This window comes from Sipha flava, unplaced genomic scaffold (assembly GCF_003268045.1).
Source record: "Sipha flava isolate LNK unplaced genomic scaffold, YSA_version1 273_pilon_pilon, whole genome shotgun sequence".
Taxonomy (NCBI): domain Eukaryota; kingdom Metazoa; phylum Arthropoda; class Insecta; order Hemiptera; family Aphididae; genus Sipha; species Sipha flava.
Genome location: NW_020272938.1, coordinates 311,516 through 335,487, shown reverse-complemented (window position 1 = coordinate 335,487; position 23,972 = coordinate 311,516). Strand labels below are relative to the sequence as shown.

At 28.5% G+C, this 23,972-nt stretch overlaps 3 protein-coding genes across 3 annotated transcripts; 1 reads left to right on the top strand and 2 right to left on the bottom strand.

The window, feature by feature from the left end:
• Positions 1-330: 330 nt before the first annotated feature.
• LOC112685310 lies at positions 331-1,362 on the bottom strand. Its single transcript, XM_025557147.1, has one exon. The coding sequence runs from the start codon at positions 987-989 to the stop codon at positions 645-647; it is 345 nt and encodes a 114-aa protein (XP_025412932.1). The 5' UTR covers positions 990-1,362; the 3' UTR covers positions 331-644.
• A 506-nt stretch (positions 1,363-1,868) lies between these two features.
• LOC112685311 lies at positions 1,869-7,497 on the bottom strand. Its single transcript, XM_025557148.1, has 11 exons — positions 6,909-7,497; positions 6,578-6,839; positions 5,851-6,058; positions 5,626-5,777; positions 5,364-5,478; positions 4,267-4,347; positions 4,006-4,182; positions 3,781-3,929; positions 2,902-3,087; positions 2,634-2,827; positions 1,869-2,202 (listed from the first exon to the last, which is right to left on the bottom strand). Exons 1-11 carry the CDS (start codon positions 7,265-7,267, stop codon positions 1,923-1,925), a joined length of 2,163 nt encoding a protein of 720 aa, XP_025412933.1. The 5' UTR covers positions 7,268-7,497; the 3' UTR covers positions 1,869-1,922.
• A 7,542-nt stretch (positions 7,498-15,039) lies between these two features.
• Positions 15,040-16,484, top strand: LOC112685344 (trimethylguanosine synthase-like). The gene is made up of 5 exons (XM_025557197.1): positions 15,040-15,235; positions 15,312-15,446; positions 15,565-15,821; positions 16,101-16,167; positions 16,262-16,484. The coding sequence occupies exons 1-5, from the start codon at positions 15,223-15,225 to the stop codon at positions 16,369-16,371; spliced, it is 582 nt and encodes a 193-aa protein (XP_025412982.1). The 5' UTR covers positions 15,040-15,222; the 3' UTR covers positions 16,372-16,484.
• The last annotated feature ends 7,488 nt before the right edge of the window (positions 16,485-23,972 follow it).

The following is a 23,972-nucleotide window of genomic DNA, read 5'->3' as shown; positions in this document are numbered from 1 at the left end:
ATATATATATATATATATATATATATATATATATATATATATATATATACAAACGGATACAGTTAAAACTGTATAATACATTATCAATGAATATGAGAAATAACCAGGGATCGGAAGTTCTAGCAAATCATTGACCATCTATACTCTTTTAAGAGTACATGTTCTCTTTTGAGCTCTTAAAATTTTTGTGCTCTCACTTTTTTTATATTGGCAAGAATGTACTATTTTTTCTATTTATATTTAATCCCGAAAATGCAAATACATTTTACATATATTAAATGAATCAATATATGGCAACAGAAAATAATAAAAATATCAGTTGATGTAATTTAAATAATACAACATTATGATGACATACAGTAATTAATAATTAACAAAACACATATTAAATATTATGTTATAGACTAAATAAGGTAGGGTGCTCATTGGCTAAACGCATCATTCGATCAATTGGATTGTACTTACCATAGTCATACATTAGTTAGTATAATGGAAAGGAATTACAAAAGGATAACATGATCTAGAAAACCGAGATATAGCTTTATAGTTAACTCGGGAGCATCAATATACCATTAATTAGATTACTCAAAAACACTAGATTCGCTGTCATACGTTTATCAACCAAGGAACTCAATCCAAGCGTATTAGATACAGAATGGTAATGTTAAATAATATAAAACATTACCTTCCTGTATCTTGAGCTCTATTCCTAAAATATTGGCAGCAGATGATAAGAAACGCCTCTGGACTTGCTCTATATGTGAAGAGTCAGTTATCGTATACGAATCCCAAAGAACGGACGCATACTCTAGTAAGGATGGTACCAAGGAATAATACAGCGTTTTAAGTGAGGTCAGCTTAAAATTCTCGCACGTTCGAATAACAAAACCTAGAGTCTTGAATGCACTACAGTAGGCTAACTCAATATGTGTATGAAAATTGAGGTCAGAACAGAAAATAACACCCAGATCTTTTTTAGTAGTGACCATATCTATACTTGCACCATTTAATCTATTTTTTATTTTTTATTTATTTAATTAATATGTTAAATGTTAAAATATCATTTTTGTTGTTTAAAATCAATTTGGATTTGCATGTTTTCTTTGAGCGAATCCATGTTGAATAACCGCTTATTTTGGAATTAAATTTAAATGTAAAGTTAAAAATGTTTAGCAGCAATTGTTTGCCGTTTTAGTTTAACATTTTCGTAAGTTCCATTTTAAATACAATAATACACGATAATACACAATAATAACCTACTAACATAACTTATGATAGTTTTGTATTTGAGGAGCCAATATTTAGTATATTTAAAACTATTATCACTTGTTAAAATTTATAATTAAAACTTAAAAATAAAATTTGATTTTTCTTACAATTTTGTTTCTAACATAACATATTAATTAAATAATATATGAAAATAATAGCACATAGGTATATATGATGCATATACACAAAAATAAATAAGGTGTAAATACCTATTTATGTTATCGTATCAATATGTATATAGTATCTGTATATATTTAAAATTGTTGTTAACTGTTTATAATTCAACCAGTCCAGATGTCTATGAGTCAAAAATTTGTAAAATTACATTTAATTTTTTTCTAATAAATTTATAATTTTTTCAAGTTAAATGCATATTTTTTTATTTTTTGTGCTATTTATAGCGTATATTTTAGAGTTTTTAAGCGCATATTTAAGAACTAAAAAGTAAAACTTTTAGTACTACAACTTCCGAGACCTGGAAATAACATTTTACTAATAAAATGGAATAATCAAGTGACATATAATGGTATTATAAAATATAATAAATTTCAAAGTAAAACAAAAATTTCATTATAATTTTTTTTTTAAAAATCTTAAACTAAAAAAAATTTAGATTTATTATAATATTTTATAAATAATTCATTGGTTAAAAACTAAAATTCGTCAGATTTAGGCTGATCACAAACAGAAGTGGAACGGAAAGAGTTACACAACAATTTTAAATTTTCAGTGCCTAAATTGATATTAATCTGTTCTAAGTACGAAAACATTTTTGAATGCCTCAGATTTCCAAATGGTTTTATCTGTTGATTTCGACCCATAGACCGTATTGTGGCCAAATAGTCGAAACCTGTTCTATTTTTTCGATTACAATAATCTAAACCTATTTGTTCTAGTATATCCTTTGATATGTTCCAAATCTTTTGTCGCCAACTACAAATAAATCAATTTTGTATACAAATAAATATACCTTTTATAATACATACACATTATAAATATTACATAAAAATACAAACGTTATGTAAATTTATAGTGGTTTTGTAAAACGAGTAGTCAAATTTAAATATTACTTTTTGTTATCAAATAAGCAATAGCTACTATGTTGTAAAATAATTAGAAACTATACAAAGAAAATACCCTCAATAATTATTAATTAAAAATTTAAGACAAATAACAATAAGTCAATTGTACTGAGAAATAAATGTGAAAAGTTTCAGAATATCTCATTTAGCATTATGATAATAAGTGTAGTCCTCTTTCCCAACCCATCATATGGGAATAGTGTGTCTCATTATTTTTTTTATTCGTTTAGATGTTACCTACCACATAATACTTAACACATGTATTTTTTTATTAATAATTACCTCAATTCTTCAGAATTTGGGTAAAGTTTTGCAGCATCATAATTTCGTGTATTAATATGACTTTGTACCCATTGAACAATATCTGTGGAAAGCTGAATAGAATTATCTGACCAATGATGTGTTTCTATTAAATTAGCACTGTCTCTTGTAACAAGGTGATGCCAAAAAGGCTGTGGATCTAAGGAATCATAACTCTAAAAACAAATAAATACAACAATATTCATTAAAGACTACTTCAATAATTTGACTGAATAATCTAACTACTAACCTGAGTTTTTGAATATATCAAATTTAATTTTGACAGATCATCTAGACTTTGAGATATAGTTGTTATATCAATATTGGACTTGGCTTGTTCATATTTTTCTTCATTTGTAGGATTACACCTAATCACATATGGCCAATTCCACCAAATTGAATTAATACTACTTTTATAAATGATGTTAGATGTTTTCTGGATAAATATTTATAAAAATTAATCAGGAGAAAATAAAAGTTTTTTAAAATATTTCATAACTTCAAATATGACCCTTACACTTTTAAGCAAGTGAATAAATGCAAACACTTATGATTTAATATGAATACAAAAAATAATATGCACATATTGAAGACCAGTTAAGAATAAGTAATGTAAACTAAGTTGCCATTAACAAGATGCTTAGTTCTAGACTACTGTCAAAAGCTACAAAAGAGAAATAGTTCACATATTTGTAACCAATAGTTATATATATAAGATATTATCTATATATAACACAGGGGAATAAAGAGAAACTACTCACTTTTCAAAATTAAAAAAAAAAATTTGTAGAAAGTTCACAGATCTGTACAAAACCAAAATGGAAAATATGAGAGATCAAAACACTATGGAATATAAATATATATTATTTCTTAAAAGCAAAATTATTGGAATAGGCTAATTATGTATAATGGACTAAGAAGTCTTAAATATCCTGATCCGAAACCCAACAAAAAATAACCAACGGGAACACTTTGCCAGCAATTGTTTAATATGGTGATAGATACCTCAGATTCTGATGAATCAAGGTCAAGATCATGTAATAGACCAGGATGAATGGGAAGGTTGGAAGAAATGCGCAAAGGGCCTTATTGACTTGTATAACATAAAAAATATATTAAAATACATTACTCTATCATCAATCTTTCCTGAACTTAAAATATATTGTAATTGAAGTGTACTTTGTCTGATATCAGGCTTAAAGGGATGGATAAAAGCATTTACTTCATCTTCTGACATAATAGCTCCTTCATTTAAAGCCATCAACTGTAAAAAGCAACCTTCAACATAGAATATAATGTTAAGAATAATATTGTATAAATAGAATATGATAAATTATATTTTATGGTTTCTCACATAAATCTTCTTTTGATGGATACATAAAATGAAGAGTGATTTCATTCGATGAAAGAAATTTCAACAAATGATTATTAAATGGGTCATTTGCTACTAATATTAATGGCCTTTTTGAGTCGTTAGCTATAGTAGATATTGCAGCCAGAAATCCATCATCATAATTTTCAAAAAATATATCTGCCTATATAAAACCAAGGAAATAAAAACTAATTATTACATTTTTAAATTTACACTTTGTCAATTTATAAGTATATTTAATACCTGCATCTTCAATCAATATTATTGTCATTTTTTCATTAGCATCTTCTTTTTGTTTTTGATTTTTTGGTTTTTTCTTTTTTCCTAAAGATTAAATATTATTATTAAAATTTACAAAATACTAGGTTTTATTTAAACAGTACATATTAAAATAATTACATAATTTTTTTTTTTTATTATTATTATTACTATAAAATTTTTACTGAGTATGTTGCCAACTAAACTTCATGATAATTACAAATATAGTTTGACATAAGTTAATATATGCAGCATGAATAAATTAAGAAGTGATTAAGGTATATAATGCAAATATAAAATTATAGTTTACAGTGGAAATTTCCAGTTGTCTTGTGGACCTCATTTGTGTTGGCAATGTTTGGGAAATTTGGATAAATGGTAAAACTATATTCTTTCTGATTTCGACAATTATGTTTTAAATTTGATAGATTTTGTTTTATGTAACTTTAGATAGTGGGGTATTTTAAAATTATTATTATGAATTATGAAGTGTCGTATTTCTGATGAACCCGTGTTGATATTATTTTTAAAATTTTAAATTGATATATTTGTATTTTGTTGATGGAAGTATTTGAAGCCGCTTCCCATACTGTTGATGTATAAAGTAAGAGGGGACATAGAAGATGTTTTTATAGTAATAATGAACATTTTTAACTTAATTTGTCATGTTAATTTAGAAGTGAGTATAACATCTTAAGTCTTTGATAGTCTTATTGTAGTTTGCTTTCTACATTATTAGAATTGAATTCAATTCTTTGAACACTTTTATATTGAATAGTTTACACATAAAAAATATAAAAAAGGACTTTAAATTTAAGTTTTATAATTTATTAAATTAAGAAAATATAAGTTAATTATGTAAATACAATAAAAAGCATATTTAATAGAAATAATTAACTTTACAGTTCAATTTTGTTTTTATTAATTTTACACGATTATCAAGAATTATAACTGTTATTAATTTGTTAATTTGTATAATAAGGTCTAATATTGACTCTATTATTATATTTATTAATTATTATATAATATTATTAATAATATATCAATACATTAAAATATTTATTGTAAAACATATACTTAACCTTTCATCATATTAAAAAAACAATTTTTTTCCACTGCATGGGATTGTGTGGCTTCCATTAAATCAGTAGTAATACGTTTTCCATTTCTATTGCAGGAAGCATTCAATTCTATTACCTATAATAATGTAAAGAAATATAAAATACAATTGTTTATTAATGAATTTTTTTTTTTTTTAAAAACTACTAGTATTATATTAGTGAACTTATAAATAAAGGTTGTTAAATTGCTATTATTTTTAAGAACTATCAACAATAAAATTACATTTGCATTAATTTCATTGGCTACAGCATAAACTGCACTGGTTTTTCCACAGCCACTGGGTCCAAGTATAATAGCTACATTTTGTGGAATTTTATGGTTGGAATCACTATCACTATAAAAAATAAAATCCTCATCGTCATCATACTTTTGACCTAAAAATCATTTATATATCTTTGTTTATAAATATTATAATTTTGATTATCACAGTACATAACATAAACTTACTTTTAGTTGATAATTTTAATTCTTTTTTAACAGGTTTCAACCAATTTTTCAAACTCTTAACAAGTTCACTGTTGCCAAGAACTTCTTCTTTACACATTGGTTTATATTTATCAATCCACATAGATTCAATAATATTTGAAGATTTCTTTGCTAGTAAATGTTTTTTCTTCATATATTTATGAAACTCAGAGAATGGAAAATTTGGAACCTGTAATACGTAAAATAAATCAATAAATTAAAAAAAAAATATTTATGTAAAATAATTTTAGATAATACAAGTAAAAATTAATTAGAGATTATTCTTATAGTTATTATTTCTGATTCAGAATTTTTTTATGATAAAAAATTTTGAATCAAACTTAAACTTAGAGATATAAATAATACAAGTCAGAAAAATATTTGAAATTTGTTTGACAATCTAAATAGATGTCATATTTCATAATAATTAATGGTTTATTAGATATCTAATGAAATTTAATTAATATAACAATTAATCAAAAAAACGCTTGGTTCAATTGCAAAAATAACAAAAGAATTAAACAGCTTTAAAGAAAGTATATATTTTAATTAGTAATAAATAATTATGAATTAATATAGTATAAACATTTTATGCCTATTTAATAAAAACAAATTAATTAATAAAAATGTTGAACATTTCTTCCTAAGGGATATTTTTACTTTTAATTATCCTAGCATACTTTAGTAGAAAATACAATAAAATACTCACAGCCTTTTTTAAAGAAGAAATCATGTAAGGAAGATGGATTTCGGTTTCATAAGGTTTTAATACTTTACGTTTAGGTTCAGTATTTAAAATTTGAAAAGATGGCATAGAATTCTGAATATTGTCATCATATAATGTTTCTTCATTCAAATGTAGTATAAGATTTGAACAGCTTAAAGGTGCCACCCTATTGGTATGAGTGATTTTTGGAAAACAACTCAACTCTTCAACAAAACTACTGACATAAGACAAATTTTCATTTTTCCTGCAAAAAACAAAAAAAATTTAAAATCTAACAAGAACCACCATGGTTAGGTTAGGCATCATAACATACTTAATGAAACAGTGGTTGGAAAACTGTGAAGTGTTCATAATTTCATTATTTTCCAGTGACGATTGAGAACAATACCCTTTGCTATTGATGCTTGCGACTTTATTCGTCACCTTTGTTGTTTTGTTAACCACTTTAGCCATTATCGAGTCGTTGCTCTGAAGATCCATACTGCCAATTTTTTTATCATCCAACGATTTACCAAAAAACGCAAAAAATGCTTTCTTCTGACGCAAGTCTCCATTGCAGACGATCGCCGTTTTAACATTGGAAGCTTCTTGTTTATCTTTCGAAATCTTTTTCTTTTTGGTGTCGACTAGAACGCAGTCGTCCGACGACCGTTTCGACGTTTTACCGAACATCTTATGTTGGATCACGATTCGTCAATCATCTTTCGAAATCACCATCGTCAACGACGGATCGACCATGAGATAACAATTATTGGTGGTGGACAGCAACCAATAAACAAGAGTTCTAAAAATCAGAGAAGTAGTCAGCTTTCGACTTTAGAACCTGGGGTACCAGATATCAATACAAAAACAATTAGAAACTAAAGAAACCGCATTAATAAAATTTATTCAATATTCATTGATAATACTTATCGAACGCACTGTTCCCGCCAATTTGTATTAAATACCAGAATATTGATTCTAACCACGGTATAAGTTAACTAAACCGTATATATATATATATTATATAGATATATGTATATAGTTTATATATATTATCTGCATATCTTAAACCGTGATTCTGATAAACCCGGCTTAATAAATCACAAGTTACCTCACTAACCATAAGATACCGTGAAATTGATTCGATCAACTTTTGAACGTGTAGTTACCGATTTTAATAGTAATAATTAAATATTATATAATAACAGTATTCATAATAACAAAAGGCTCAGAAAGTGTTGAATTTGCATGATTTTATTGCTAAGTAACCTTGAAATTATTTTCATGACACTTTGAAAAACCTAATGAGAACATTTTGAAAGAAAATTTCAAATTTCAAGCTATTTATTTTACTTATATTTTATTTTATCTTATATATTTATACCTAAAAATTATGTTTACCTTAGTATAATATACAAACATTTGTATTGTTATGTACGAGTATATTTAATAAAATATCTTTATTTACGAATATTTTTGCGTTAAAAAAAATTAAGTGCATAATTTTTAAGCATATTTGTACTTTTTTAAGCGCATAAGTGCATGCATTTTAGTAATTTTAAGAGAATTAAGTTCTGAGCCCTAATAATAGTATAATAATATATAATTTTTACTATATAATTTAATATTCATCAGTTATCATTTATTGAAACTTATGAAAATATTTCATATCTAATAAAATAACTGCGAACATATGTAACCAAAATTTGATAGCATCACCATAAGATCACAGATATCTATATTATATTATACGGTGTAGTGTGAACCCGGCTTAACCGTTTGACTAATAGATTCATAAACTTGCTTATAGTAGTAACCAGTCTCAGAATATTGTCAACAATACCGGGGAATATAAAGTGGCCCAAACACGCAACGATTTGTCGTCTAACAGCATTTCACAGATCTCATCACGTGTATGTATGTTTTAGTCAGTAGTTGTAAAATCTGGTACGAGTATGTGAAAAAGCATACATGTCCAAATTAATCTAGATAAAGTTAATAAATAAAATAAATTAAAATATCTAGATAAAGATAAAAGATAATTTCATTTTTATCTAGATAAAAAAAAAGATATTTTCAAAAAATGTTATTTTTTTGGTCAATATTTCATATTCTAATAATATCTATGAAGACTGAAATATAATCAGGGGCGTATTTAGAAATGTCTTATTGGGGGGGGGGGGGGATACAAACCAAAAGTTCAAAGTATACATAGATATAACTTTTCCATCTCAAAAAACTGTAGTTATTCATAACCAAATAATCAAAATACAAGTGTTTGATAGAAACATAAACTTTTATTACACAAATTTATAATAAAACAAATTTATAAAAATAATTTTTATAATTACAATAACTGAAGACGTTTGGACAGTGGCGCTTTTAATATATACACGCTCGGGCCAAAATAATTTTCCGCCCTTCCCCTGTATCAAAAAAAAAAAAATATATATATAAATAAATTCAAAGCTAAACAATAAAAAAATTAATTTTATGAAACAAATTATAAATCAGTTGTTTTACGATATTGTATTAGATAATTTTATAGTAACACATATCCTAACGTTAACCTAATTTTTTTTTCAAAGTGAACATTCCTTTCTTAAAATATATATATATATACATATATATATTAAATATAAAAAACGGAATTAACACTTATTATATGCACAATGATTAACAATACCTAGTTTTTTATTAGATTATATATATTATATTTATTATTAATTATATTTAAGAAAATAATCGATAGCTTATAATTTTTTTCTTGACTTTTGAGAAGAAAAATGTTCAATAATATCATTAAAATTAATAGTTTTCGTTAAATCAGCATAAATGTTGAGGTTTGTTATTTAATTAAGACGATTTTCTCCCGTTGTTAATCTTAATTATGTTTTGACCCTTTTTAATGTAGAAAATGATTTTTCCGTTGAACAATTACTTGAAGGTGTACAATTTACACACTGTACATACATAGTAGCATCCTTAGAGCAATATCAATATAAGGACATGCTTCAACTAGACTATTCTCTTTTATAAATGCATTACAAATACATTGAACACTTTTAGGTACAATTTAATCCTTTTGTAAACTTTTTAAATGTGCCCTAAAGTGATTACCGCGTTCTGTGTGCCCGAATCTTTATTATAAACATTGAACGAAAATATAATATCTTATCGAATAATAAATTTAATATACCTATTTTGCTATTTTACTATTACCTAGGTGACTAGGTATAGTATAATTTTTTTAATTTCTTATTAGGTGCTCAACAATATTTTTTAAAATACTAAATAATACCGAAAAAGGAGTGAAAATTAAAAAAATCATGAATACATCAATAATAAAAGTTAGAATATTTTGCTGCTCCCAAAAATTTGCCCCTTTCGTCCCCCCTTAAATGCGCCACTGCGTCTGGGGTATTTATTAGCATATGTATCAACTATTTCTTCAGGTTTTATAATTATTTCAGGGTGTATATTAAGGTATATTAAGGTGTATTAAGGGTGTATACAATGCTAATCCGTTTAATCGATAGTATCATATTATCATGATATATTGATATTCCAGTATTTCACCGAGTGCCTGCGTGAAAAAGGGCCTACAATAATAAATAAAGTATAAAATACGGTGAATGGGGGAGGGGGGGCACAATAAACACAATTTTATGTCAATGTAGCTAAAATAAAAATGCATAGGTCTGAGCGCTAAATAATAATAATATGGTTTTACCCTTAATATGCTAAGCGCCCCCAGACGAAATAACTCAGTGGCTTAATATAATATAAAATAACTATTATAATAATAATATATAAATATATTATATTATATTATAATATTATATAATTGTTATTAATATTTTTCAATAATAAATTAATAATTTTTCTTAAAACCTAGTATATACATTAGAACATTTCAAAACTTTTGTTGATGTCATCAAAAAATTGCCACCCCTAAAAATTTGTCGACCGGGGAAGCTGTCCTCTTTGACCCCCACCCTTAACTCGGAACTGATTTTAAATTATTATTTTGAAACATTTAATATATACATCTTTTAATATTTATTATTTAAATTTGCAGGTACTTAAGTTTAGGGATTTTCCTTCCATAATGATTTGTTTGCAACTGATCCCCCCCATACAAGAGTTATGTATATGCCACTGGTACTGTGTCCTATTATATTATTTAGTAGGTATAAAAATTATCATATTTAAACAATATAATTTGGGATAGCCGCTAGCATTGTTGCTCGGCGCAATTCACAATTATCTTTACGGCTTCCAGATAAAGTTCTCCAAAAAAGTATGTACAATAATAATTATTGTACATAATAATTTTTATCAGCGATAAATAAATAAGTTTGTAACAAGTGACGACAATATGTAGTTCAGTGGCTTATTGGATGGTATACGGCGTAAACCCAATACGATAATTTTTAACCATGGCGTATCGCTTATGAGAAATTGATAATACCATTGATAATACCTATTTTATAATCAATGATAATACGCGAGTATACCGTCAAGGGCGGATAAGGGTGGGGGCCGTCTCGAGTACTCGAGTGAAATGGGCCCAAACAATTTTAAGCTGATACATATTTTTTATCATACTAAAACTAGTAGTTTTATAGACATACATTGTATATACCTATTAATTTTATAATTTTATAAAGCAAATGACAATTTATGAAATAGTAAAAAAAATGTATCACTCTGCTCGCTACGCTCGCAGCTTTGTAAAGCATATTTTTTCAAAAGGGCCCATATAAAATTTCAACCTCGGGGCCCAATTGGTGCTTAATTCGGCCTTATTTAGCGTATAGCTTGTAATTTGACAAATATAAATATTAAAACTATTGGTTATATTTATGACATGATTCGGTATCGGATATATTATTTTCCTTTTTTTTTTTTTTTTGAAAAATTCAAATTTGTTTTCCTTTAACAAGTTTTCACTTAAAAGTGGGATCCCAAACGTGAATTCGTGGATGATAAATCATAGATTAGCAGAGGACAATAGAAGTAAATTATGTCACCCAGATGTAGATCCGAATAGTGAAAACAAAACAAGTCTTTGGAAAATACTGACGTAAAAAAAAAAGTAACCATAATTTTTTTTTTTTTTGATTAAATTTTTTTTGTGTGTCATGTTATAAATTTATACCATAAATACATGCTTTCTAACTTTAAAAATAGATAGTCCATTAGTTTAGCACGTTTAAGTATTATAGAATAAATACAAAAATATAATATGCTATCAGGTTTTAAGTGAATACAAGTAAAGTGAATATTGTTTGAGTGAAGCAAGAAAATTTTTTTTGTTTCCTACCATTTGATAGTTACTACATGAAATAAGGCATGCTTTATATAAATATCCATTTATGTGTACCCATGATTTATTATAGCAATACATCACTGATGTAGTTTATTGACTGTACACAATTTAAAAGATTTTCTTTTAACTATTCATCAGGGAATTGTTAAAGACAACGATCATGGAGTGCTGCGCATATTTTTTAGTATATCTGTACGTAATTTTCTTATTTGGTGAGTGTTTTTCTATTTTAAATAATTTTAAAATTATTGTTATTATTAAGCGGATAAATTATTTCAATAGGAAATTAAAAATACTTTTCGATGTCTGACTTCAATTTTTGTATGTACGTAACCTACCTATGAATTCATTGACATTTCATCTAGGCCATTAATAAAGGGAATCCTTAATTTACAATACACAAAACTTTAAAATTAATACTTTATATTTTTAAAATTCTGTATTATTATTGCATTAATTTGTAGGGATGGGAATTCCAACTCATTCTGCTGAACTGAATTTTGTAAATCAATTCAGTGTAATGAGTTTAATCAAAGAGTCGGCTCTCAACTTTCAACTCTTTGTTTGAATCAGATTACCACTACTTTAATCAACTCTTCAAGTCTCGACTCTTGATTCGACTCACAAGTTCACAGTCCATATTCGTAAATATTTTATCGTATATGAAACTAATTATGACTATAAGCGTACAACGTTACGAATTTTTCTCAGTAAGTCAGAAATCTTGTTTAAAGAAACAATAGAAATATCAATAACCAAATGTGAGGGAAAATATTGTTTAGTATTACATTTTCCGTTTGGATTCGCAAACCGTTATCAAGGGAGTCGAGAGTCATGTATCTACAGTAGTACAGTTGTGAGTTGTGAGTTTAATTGAGTCACTGAGTCGCCAACTTTTGTAAAACTGATTCGACTCGTCCAGTTCATTTTTAAGAGTCAACTCACTGAGTCGACTAGCTCATGAACTACACATTTCTATTAATTTGTATCAGGCTCAAAGCTGTTTTGATCCGTGCCAAAGCGCTATTATTATTTTTTTTTATTACTATTGTTTTGGCCATTTCATCATTATTATTGTTTTGTAAAAATGTATTATTTTCATACATTGTGTTTGGTGGCGCAACTAAAAAAAAAAATTTTAAGGGAAGTTCAAGCGCCCAGTAGTTTTCTTTAAATTAAATGTACATAATTTTGATAGTATTCGTATTTCAATAATACGGTTTAAAGTGCAGTCAGGACCGGCGCTACAAATTGCGGGGCCCCGAGCAAAATAGTTGAAATAAAATAATACACAACAATTAATATTTAATATATACTGAGTATATATATATATATATATATGTTATCGTAAAATATGTAAATTAGGCAATAACAAAAATGCTTAGCTAATATTTTAAATGTTTAACATTAATAGATGATATCATCAATGCCTAGGCATTAATTGACAACAAAGGGAGTGTTGTAAAAATCGAATATTCTGTTGGTACATTTACAGCTATGAATAGGAAATTACCTAATATTATTAATATTTAATACTGATATGTAATGTAGATATTTTTGTTTAGCGAAATATTAAAATTAGGTTTGTAATATTTATACATAACTACTTATATTCACAATTTATTGTATTATTATACCATGCCAATTTGAATTGCATAAAATATTAATTTTTTTACAAGTACATCTATTATTGTTGCATCCTGTTTTACAAATACATCTAGTATATCTTTGTGATTTCGATCACGAGATTCCATAGATACATTAGTATTATATAGAGGAAGAATAACATTTTATTTATAATTATTTAACTAATAAATTTGATTTCAAGTTGTGTATTTTTTCTGCACTGGCCATTTACGATATGGATTACGTAACCTACTTTAAACGTTACCCGGCAAAATATATTGCAACTTCATTATAATTGTTGATTAAATGATTGCGATCTCATTCGACATTGCCTTGCGTAACAGCAGAACGATTTTGCGTCAAGGTATCTCAAGTGTAAACTTATCAATACCATCAACAACACATTCTGCCGATAAACTAAATTTATATAACTTACTGATTAAAAAATGTGCTAATAATAAAGATTATATGTAATATATTATACGTAATATAATCTTTATTATGAGCAAATATTGTATATATTGTACAATTATTACATTATTATATTAAGTTAATGCCTTTGACGTGAAAAACTTTAATCTAAATTATTAATAATTATTATTACATAACAATCGATTGTATCTAGTCTTTAATCATCAAAAGATACTAAATACAATTGTATATCAGATACGTATCAGATACTAGTATCTAAGATACTGCTCAGCCCCGATAACACCAAACGAACAAATACATACTACACGATACTAATCAACCGGTGTTGGTGAGTTGCGGCCCGATCCCTAAATAACGTACGAATTGCGGCCCATGTTTATGAAACAGGCGTACGAGTTGCGGCCCGTGTTTATAAAACAGACGTACGAATTGCGGCTACATTTTACATTTTATTTATCACTTCATATCAGCCTATCAACGTTACTCAGAAGACACCACGAGGAGGTTGGCTGAGTGGTCTCCCAAAAATTTGTTTTTTTTTATTTATGTAAAAATGGCAAAATGTATGGTAATTTATGGTAAAATGAATTTTAATATTTATGTAAAATATGTAAAAATATATATATTTATTGGTTGGGCAAAAACTTAAAACTTAATGATTTGACGAAATCAAACTGCTCTATTCCTTTTTGTGCTAGCTTTGTCATCTGTTTTATAAATGCTTCTTTTTCACATATTTTCTTCGTTTTTATTCCATTGCTTCTATCGTTTTTTAGTGTTTTGTGGAAACGAAATTTGTAGCCTTCGTAGAGAATAATTGGTTTTGATTTTTCACTATTTACAAACTCCATAGCGCACTTATAATAAACTGTATAACACACTCAAACAGAATTTTTAGTTTTCGAGATATAGATACTAAGTGGTGAACAGACTAACACTGTAATATTTTTCGTTTGAACTATTGACGTTATGGTATCTACTTTAGATAAGATACTGCCGATACTGCCGGAACAAAATTGAAAATAAATAAATTTCCCGGGCCGCAATTCACCGGTCTTCAACACGTAAATGACATGTCGGGCCGCAACTCACCTATAGCCAATCAACAGGATATCATCTAATATATATATAATTATCTGAATAATCTCTCCAATGTTTACTAATCTCGACGTACTATTCCCAGGAATTGAACGTCACCTATAAATTGTGGGAAAATCGGTTTGCACGATTTTCGAAATTCAACGACGGTTTCATGGCAGACTCAGGTATGTTAGACAGACGAACATCTTTAGTTATAGTATCGACTCCGTTTGTGTTTTCATGATTATACGATTTTTACAGCGACCCTTTACTCCGGGCCTCCAGAAGTTTTGACAAAACTGATGGCTTCCCGGTGTAAGTCGCTGGGTACTGTGATAGACCTGTTTTGCGGTTCCGGTGCAATCGCGATCCAACTGGCCATGGTCTGCCACAAAGGTATATTGCTGACAACTTGAAAATACAATTATTGTCATATTATTTAACACGTTAATTTTATATTAAATCGTAATGTATACTAACATTGGACTCGTAACGGTTCGCGTTTTTTATGTAGTCATTGCGATGGACAGTGACCCGGTCAAAATCGCGTTCGCCCGGAACAATGCTCGTGTGTATGAGGTCGAAGACCGAATCGCCTTCCTGGTGGGTGACTTCTTTGTCGATGCCCACTCGCTGCAGAGGGCAGACGGCATCGTCACGTCACCACCAGTGAACATGACTAAAGAGGAAATGGTGAAATTAACCAAATTGGCAAATAGGGTGGCGCCGAAAGTCTTAATGAGGTTAACGAAGGACCATGAACTGTCAGATGTAAGTCCACAGATCGTGTTATGAGAGAATCAATACCCATATAATGTTTATTTTTTTTTTATAGCTGTACTAATTAGAGAATAAAATATTTAATAAAATTAATACAGAACAAATATGTATTGACAGGGAGCCAAATTCTATTTTGGCTTTCCTAGGTCCCGGAGTACGTATTTTTTTATATCATTAAACGTTTACAATAATTAGGCATAACTATAATCATCGGTCCATTGTTCAATTCACACTTGCAAGTTAATTTTGTATGTTAATAATCTGTTTTAGATGAATACGAATAATTATAACAGAAACGTAAATAGGATACAAAAGAAAGTGCTTTTGTTTTCTGATGGTAAGTTGTAAAAAGTGTACGATGTATATAGATAAAATAGTGTTTTTTCGAAGATCTTGATACCAATGATAACATTATTTTTTAATTTCCATAGGGGTATCTGTTAATCGTCGTGTGCATTGGATAAGAGGTAATAATCTTTTTGCATACGACGATTACCTCAAAAACGTTGAAGAATTCTTGAAGAGCCAAAATCTCAACTGACAGACGATTTCTCAACACAATCGGAAGAATATAATACAATTGATATCTGATAGTAAATACTATTTATAAATTATAATCAATTATAAATTATATAGATAAGGACATATTTCAGATAAGGAACATTTAGAATTTTCATGAATCATTTATGAGAACTAATACATTATAAGCAGTCTTAATTTCATGAAAAAAGCGTTCTAAAGATATAAAAGTATTATATTAAATAGATAATCGTTTAACATTTTTATATATCTATATGAAATATACGATGAACAATTTTTGTAAGAACATCGTTCGGCAGTTTTATATATATATACCCGGTATGAGACCAATCTTGTAATCAAAATAATGACTTAAAATAATATACTAAAAAATAAAAATATTATTTAGGAAAATTGTATAAATATATTATGTAGGTGTAATAATAGAAAAATATTTTTAAAAAAAATAACAGATACCTCCAAGTACTTCATTTTGTGTCTTATTTTATTTAGCTCTGAGTTCTAAGGGGATAATTCTATTAACCCCTCTGTCCCTTAAAATAGAACATTTTCAATAAGTGAAGTATGAATATTTTTAGGATTATTCTGTTTTAATTTTGCCAATGACCCGTTTATTGAATATAAATATTACATTTTCAACAAACACCCGTACCGAGCAACAATTAGATACCACAATAACATCATTATTGTTAAATCGAACAAATAAATAAATTATATTTTATTTCAGATACACATACCATATAATATATTTTGAATTAGAATTTGAATTAGAATTTTGTATTTATTCTATATCCATTGAGAGATTAGAAACATTGTTAGGTTGATAACTGTTTGTGTAAAATATTACAAATGACTGGTTCGAAATTATCAAAAGTAACATTTTAAATACTATTAATTAAACATTTTAATAGCTCTCCTAATAACGTGATTTATTATTTCTAGATATATTTCTAGCCTAATATAGCTTGGCCAAGCTTTTGCGCATCTATTAATACTAGAACGTGATTCGTTTAGAGAAAGTTATGTCAACAGCGTTAAGACCATTAAAATACACGATATGATATCTACTTCGACAAATGGATTCACAAAGGTAACTATTTAATATTATTCTAAACCGAGTTTAAAATATTGCACAGACTTTTATCGATTATTCAAAACCAATACGAGTTGATTTGGGGTATCGAGGTATAAAACGATGAAACAACTGAAATTGATGAAACTAAGCCATCGGTTTAAATATTAATATAATTTGAGTAGTATTGATGTTTGTGAATTCGTTGAATAGCAAATTAGGATGGTGAAAATCGGAATTTGCGACAGCAACCGGTTGGATTAGGATGAATTAATTTCGTCGGTTTTAGTTTCAGATCCAGATCAGTCGATTCCGAAGGGATCTCGTTTTAAACATAGACAAAAAACACTTACCGTTCAACTAATGACTTAATTCATTCAAAGTGACTGTTATGATTTACTATATGATTTCGTAGAAGAAACGAATTTAATGCAGCAATGTAATAATTACATATAGGTACTATTAACAATAATATACATATAACATATACACTTATCTTATACGGAGGATGTCGATCGACATTTTGACTTATAATTTCGAAATATTTAATTACGATAGAATTATAAATATTAATTCATTTTATCATGTAAAACTAATTAATAAGATAATTAATAATTAAATAATTAATTTAGAAGTAGTAAATGAATTTTTTTTCTCCAATTTTGTTTCCCATTTTAAATTCCAACATACAATAAATATAATTTAATCTTAATATTTACAAGATATTATTTAACAGTTATTCCCTATTATAATATGTTTATTGAAAGACGATCAAACTAATTTTATTTTATCGATAGCTCGCGCAGTATTGTTTGAAAACATTCAAATTAGATAAAAAGCTTCTTTTAAAAGCAAACCACTTGTCAAAGATAATGGTATTTTTAGGATAAATATTAATATTTTTGAATTCTTATATTAAAATAAAATTTATCTGTTTTAATATTTTATAGATTCAATAAAATACTTCAAGATGAAGAAGTTAACGCCAGCTCACTGAACATGAAATACATAATCAACGAAATCGAAGATGACTTAAAATATTATATAAATGTTTAATTACTTAAAAAAATTTTCTTTATTTATTTTATTACTTTAATAACATTTTACATTTTGTATACATAATATTTATATTTTTTTTCTTGCAATATATAATGTTATTATATTATTGTATATTTCTATTTATTGATTTCTTATTAATATCGTCGCATACATGATAAAATGCATAATTAATAATGTAAGTAACATATTTAAGATTAAGAAAAACTGATATTATGATGAATTTACAAAACTATAAAATATAATAACTAAAATTGGTGTAATTTTATTTTTACATGGAAGAAAATTCATATAATATTCAAGACAAAGTGCAACTAAATAAGTTTCTATATCTTTGTTTTCAATTGAATATAAATATTTATAAGAAGCAATTAAAATACAGTGGATTCCGCCTAATTAGGCATAGGTTAATGTCTAATTTCGAAAATGGGGGTGCTAAGCACACTCAAGCCCCCTCCCTAATATTTTTCAAGTGATTCTGACGATGTAATTAACTAATAGTTATGAACAATTCATCTTTCTGATAAAAGCATCAAATAAAAATATATGAAATAGAAAAACACTATTTTTCCACACAATTTTTCAATTATTAATTTTTTAACTGGGGATGCTAAATTAGAACCTGGGGGTCTTTCAAATCATTAATTGATTTTTACCTTCATAGCTACCTTTATTCAAACTCTTATGAAGATATCAATTAATATCCTTTCTAAATATTCCTTTAAAAATTTTTAAGAAAATATTCATTCCTATGATTGAATCTTTCATTAACGACAACTGTAGTTGCTCACTACGAAGTTTCCAGAAATTACTGGTTTCTTCTAGATCAATGATCGACTTTTTTTTCCTATTAAAAAATATTTGCTTTATTTTTCTATTACCGTTTTGGATCTCATTTCCAACACTCGGCCTAAATATTTCTTAGATAAGGGATTCGATATTCTACTTACAATCTTCATTTTCTTATGGCTTAGTGGCACAGTCCCTGAATCATGGCTCCACTTTCACATAATTCCTGTTTTTAAATTTCACACCACTCCTACTGCATATCATCCTATAGAAATAACATCCTCCTTATGTAAGTTTGTAAATTATATTCTTAAAAACCATCTTGATCGGAACTTCGAAAAGAACAAATTGATCGATGACAATCTTTTTGGCTTCCACAGAATATAGCACTATGGATTGCTTTTTTTCCTTTGTAGGAAAAATATATCAATTTTTTTGTGATAAAAAAATCCATCTATCCACTTTTGTTGACATGAAAGTGATATTTGATTTGGTTCATATACAAACTCTTATTTTACATCCCTCCAGTTTATCCATTCCTTATTCTTTCTGCGACTACATATCATCTCTCTTCTCTCGCTGCTCCCTTTTTGGCCCCACAAAATTGCATGGTCTACAAAGGACTTCCTCAAGGTAGTCCATATTTTTTATTGTATATACGAATTCAACCAACTCATATCGACGATATGTCCTCTTCGCCTCTGACAAATAACTTTATTTTGCAATTTCTATTTTAAATGAAGTTATCTCCACATTTTCTACATCCCTACTTCTTTCATTTTTTTATAACTTCCAATAATGTACATGATTTTTACTTATAAACGATATTTAACAATCCCAAACGTTTTTATCTATACTCAATCTATCATCTTGGCCAACTCTGTAAAATACCTAAGCTTACATATCGACTTCGATTTTTTTTTGGATTCCTCATTTTTATTACTTGATAGACCAAATATCACAATAAGTCACATAGTTCAATAGGGGTACAACGGTAGATAGCTTCCACACAGCGTACACCGGACAAAGTTTATCGGCTAAAGATCTACCACTGAACACGCCGAGAACCCTTTATCTTCTTAAGATAAAGATTAAGATAACGAACTACCACTAATTCATGGCCCAATAGTACCATATTTCTTCAACAGTGGTAGATGGAAGTGGCGATATAATATTTGTAACTAAAAATATCAAACAGCAAGCCATCAAAAACATTAACAGACCCATCCCTCACTCACAATATTGCCCAATATCATGTGAAATCCTGGCTAGAATTACACCCCTTAAAATTCTTTCCAAAAGAAAATTCCACTTCACAAAAGCAAACTGGTCTGCTTTCTCAAGGAATGTAGAGTTAAAATCAATTCCTGCATTCCACGTAAGTACGACTCCTTTATTGAAATAGTTAAAAAAAGTGTCTATAAACCATATTCCTAGAGGCTGTAGAGTAAACTATATCCCTGGCCTATCCCCGGAACAATACAAAAATTATGACAACTTTTCAATATAAACCCTTTCAGCGTTGAAACTTCTGAAAAAGATGTACAACTTATGCAAATAATCGTCGAGGCAAAGCGGACACACTGGCACTCACTTTTAAATGGAATGAACATGAAGCATAGCAGCAAAAAAAGCATGGGACCTTATTAAAAGACTTGACAGCGATCCCACAAAATTTCACAATATAAGGACAATGACTACGAATCAAGTGGCTCATCAACTACTCCTAAACGGTAAGACCAATTAAGAGAATTCAAAGGGCAAAAGGAAAAATTGGTCAAAAATTAACAAAAAAAAAAAAATCACAATCATCAATGCTAACATGTTTTCGGAAGAACTAAACCTAACAATTAAAGAAGAAATAATTAAAGAAATAAATAATTTCTTAAGAACAGAAAAGCTGCAGGCTATAACAGAAAATATTAAACATTTTGGAGAGGGCGCTAAGAACTAGCTTTTTGACTTCCATAACGAAATAGTAAATACCCATCATATCTCCAAAATATGGAGAAAAGCAGAGATCTTGCACTCCTATAACCTGAGAAGGACCCCGACGATTCCAAAAGCTACCGGACCGATCTCCCTACTATGCCATATGTACGAACTTTTTGAAAGACAAATCCTAAACAGACTAGGTCCTATTGGTGACAACAAACTCATTCAAGAGCAAGCAAGCTTTAAACCTTGGAAACCATGCACAAGCTAAATTCTCAACTTAACTCAATTTATCGAAACTGGTTATGAAGAAAAAAACATCACCGGCATAACCTTCATAAGCCTCACAGTGGCCTATGATACCGTAAATCACAATTTACTTCTGGAGAAACTATAAAAACTCACGGAAGACCATAAATTAGTTAAAGTGTTGAGACATTACTCCGCAACAGAAGGTTTTTACTTTAAGGGTACAAAGAGCAGATGGAAAATCCAGAAGAATGCGCTCTCCAGAGCAATGTATTAGCTCCAATAATATATAACGTCTATAAAAACGACTAACCTATCCCAATACATTCGGGTGCAAAATCCTTTATACACGCATATGACGTAGCTCTGGCAATCCAAGGTAAAAACTTTGAGGAAGTAGAATGTAAGATGAATTACTTCTCTTCGGATCATACTAGTTTATTACCAAAAGAACTAGTTTAAATATAACCCATATAAAACCCAGATATGTACATTTCATTTACGTAATATACGATCATATCAAAAACTTAGGATCATATGGCAAGTATAATAACTTGAGCACAATAATTTCCATAAATACTTAGGGGTAACACTGGATCATTCGTAAACTTTTAAGAAACACTGCGAAAAGACGATAAAAAAGATAAACGCAAGAAACTCTGATTAGGAAACTATCTGGATCAACCTGGGGCGCCAACGCTCACACTCTAAGTCTCTACCTTTTCATTGTGCTTCTCAGTGGGAGGATTCGCCAGTCCTGCTTGGAGCAGATCTTCACATGTAAAGTAAGTTGACGTCACACTCAACGAATCATATCGCCTCATAACTGGCTGCTTAAAGAGCACTCCAATCAGAAAAATATTTTCCCTAGCAGGTAGTGTCTCTTCTGACATCTATCGGGGAGTCAAGGCTGACTGGGAAAGAACAAAGCAAAAATACGATAAATTACACCTAATGATTGGAATTAGACCTTCATCCACTCGCCCAAAATTAAGGAAGAACCTTCTAAAATTTACACAAATATTGGAAAGAAATCAGAACGAAATTTGATACGAAATAAGAAAATAACAATAGGCCAACTTCCTTCGATCCTCCACTGGCACACGATTAATTATCATTGTTAAAGTAAAAGCTGATTATGGCTTTTTCCAGTCCTCATCCACCTCCTTCTACCTCAGGAAAAAAGCCAACTTTTTTTTAAACTCCTGCCTACATACCATAATGGAGGCCATTCGCTATACCCTATCTCCAAGCATAGAGGTGGAATGCTCATGCCTTACCTTTGAGCTCTGTAGTAGACAACTCGTATGTAAATTAATTTTTAAACATCTATGTCCACTCCCAATTCTTCAATCTTCTCAGATTTTTCAAATATTTATAGAAATTTATCTCAAAATCTCTCCATATTCTAGTCTTAGTCACTCCAACTCTTTCTAATTTTTTAATCATATTTCAGTCCCTAATTTTGCTTCCAAATCTGTGATACACCCTTCACTGCTATAATTTCCAATCCTCATATTACAATCTCCCCAATTTCCTTAGTCACTCACCAAAAATCATATTTCATTCCCAAATATCCTCGTTAATTCCCTATTTTCTTACTAAATTTCTTCCAACTTCTTTAACTCGCTCCTTATTTTCACTGGCAGGTCATCATCTTTTCAGGATATTCATTATTTATACCATAAATTTATCGTTTTCTCCCAACCTCCTTCCATAAGCATTTTCTTTTACACCTGAAGTTTAAGCCATCATTCCCTCCAATTAAATTTTTCTATAAATTCCTCAATGTTCCTAATATTTTCCGATTTCCAATCATGAGCACTTTTTCTAAAATTTTTCTACTTCTTCATTTGGTTGTCATGATAAAATCTTCAACATATCAACTTCTCTTATCCCATAAAATCGTTGAATACCTATGGGTTCCAAACCAGATCAGCATCCAATCCAAGGCAATAAAATAGTTGTCTTCTAGCCACCTCCACTAAGAACATAATTTTTCTGTTTTCACTAATAATATTCATGTCTGATTTCCTTTCCATTCTTCTCTAAACTCTAAAAAAAAAAAGTAGCAAGGACCGATTTCTGGTCTTCTATTGCTCGTAACTTTGCTTCCTAACACAGATATATTTCCTCATCCATCCTTAACCCCTTGTTCCGGGATCTGGAACTTCTCTGATTTACAACTGTCTCTTTTTCTTGACTCCACTCTGGTCATAATCTTGTTTGGTCCGAATCATTCATTTATCTTTCACTGAATTTTTCTCCCCTTTGCACTCTTCACACGCACGAAAACCATATTATTTTGCAAACTCTCATTTCTTGGATTCTCTTCTTCTAATGTAATCCTTTTTCTCAATTCTCGTTTTTCTTCAGTCATCTCACTTATCATTATTTTCTTCTTAGTCATAGTTTTCAACTATTTATTTAAATTGATTGTAAAATATCTTACACATTTTCATATAGTGCAGTACATTTAATTTTTGATCATTGTATTTTCA

What these genes read in the sequence shown, in the direction of transcription:
- LOC112685344 (XM_025557197.1), top strand. An exon ending in AGGACCATGAACTGTCAGAT is followed by an intron (nt 15,822 to 16,100) that starts GTAAGTCCACAG and finishes AATCTGTTTTAG; the next exon opens with ATGAATACGAATAATTATAA. An exon ending in AGTGCTTTTGTTTTCTGATG is followed by an intron (nt 16,168 to 16,261) that starts GTAAGTTGTAAA and finishes TAATTTCCATAG; the next exon opens with GGGTATCTGTTAATCGTCGT.
- LOC112685310 (XM_025557147.1), bottom strand. Translation starts at nt 989, where the DNA reads ATGGTCACTACTAAAAAAGATCTGGGTGTTATTTTCTGTTCTGACCTC.
- LOC112685311 (XM_025557148.1), bottom strand. Translation starts at nt 7,267, where the DNA reads ATGTTCGGTAAAACGTCGAAACGGTCGTCGGACGACTGCGTTCTAGTC. An exon ending in TTTTTTTAATATGATGAAAG is followed by an intron (nt 4,348 to 5,363) that starts GTTAAGTATATG and finishes TTTAATCTTTAG; the next exon opens with GAAAAAAGAAAAAACCAAAA. An exon ending in TCCATCAAAAGAAGATTTAT is followed by an intron (nt 3,930 to 4,005) that starts GTGAGAAACCAT and finishes TCTATGTTGAAG; the next exon opens with GTTGCTTTTTACAGTTGATG.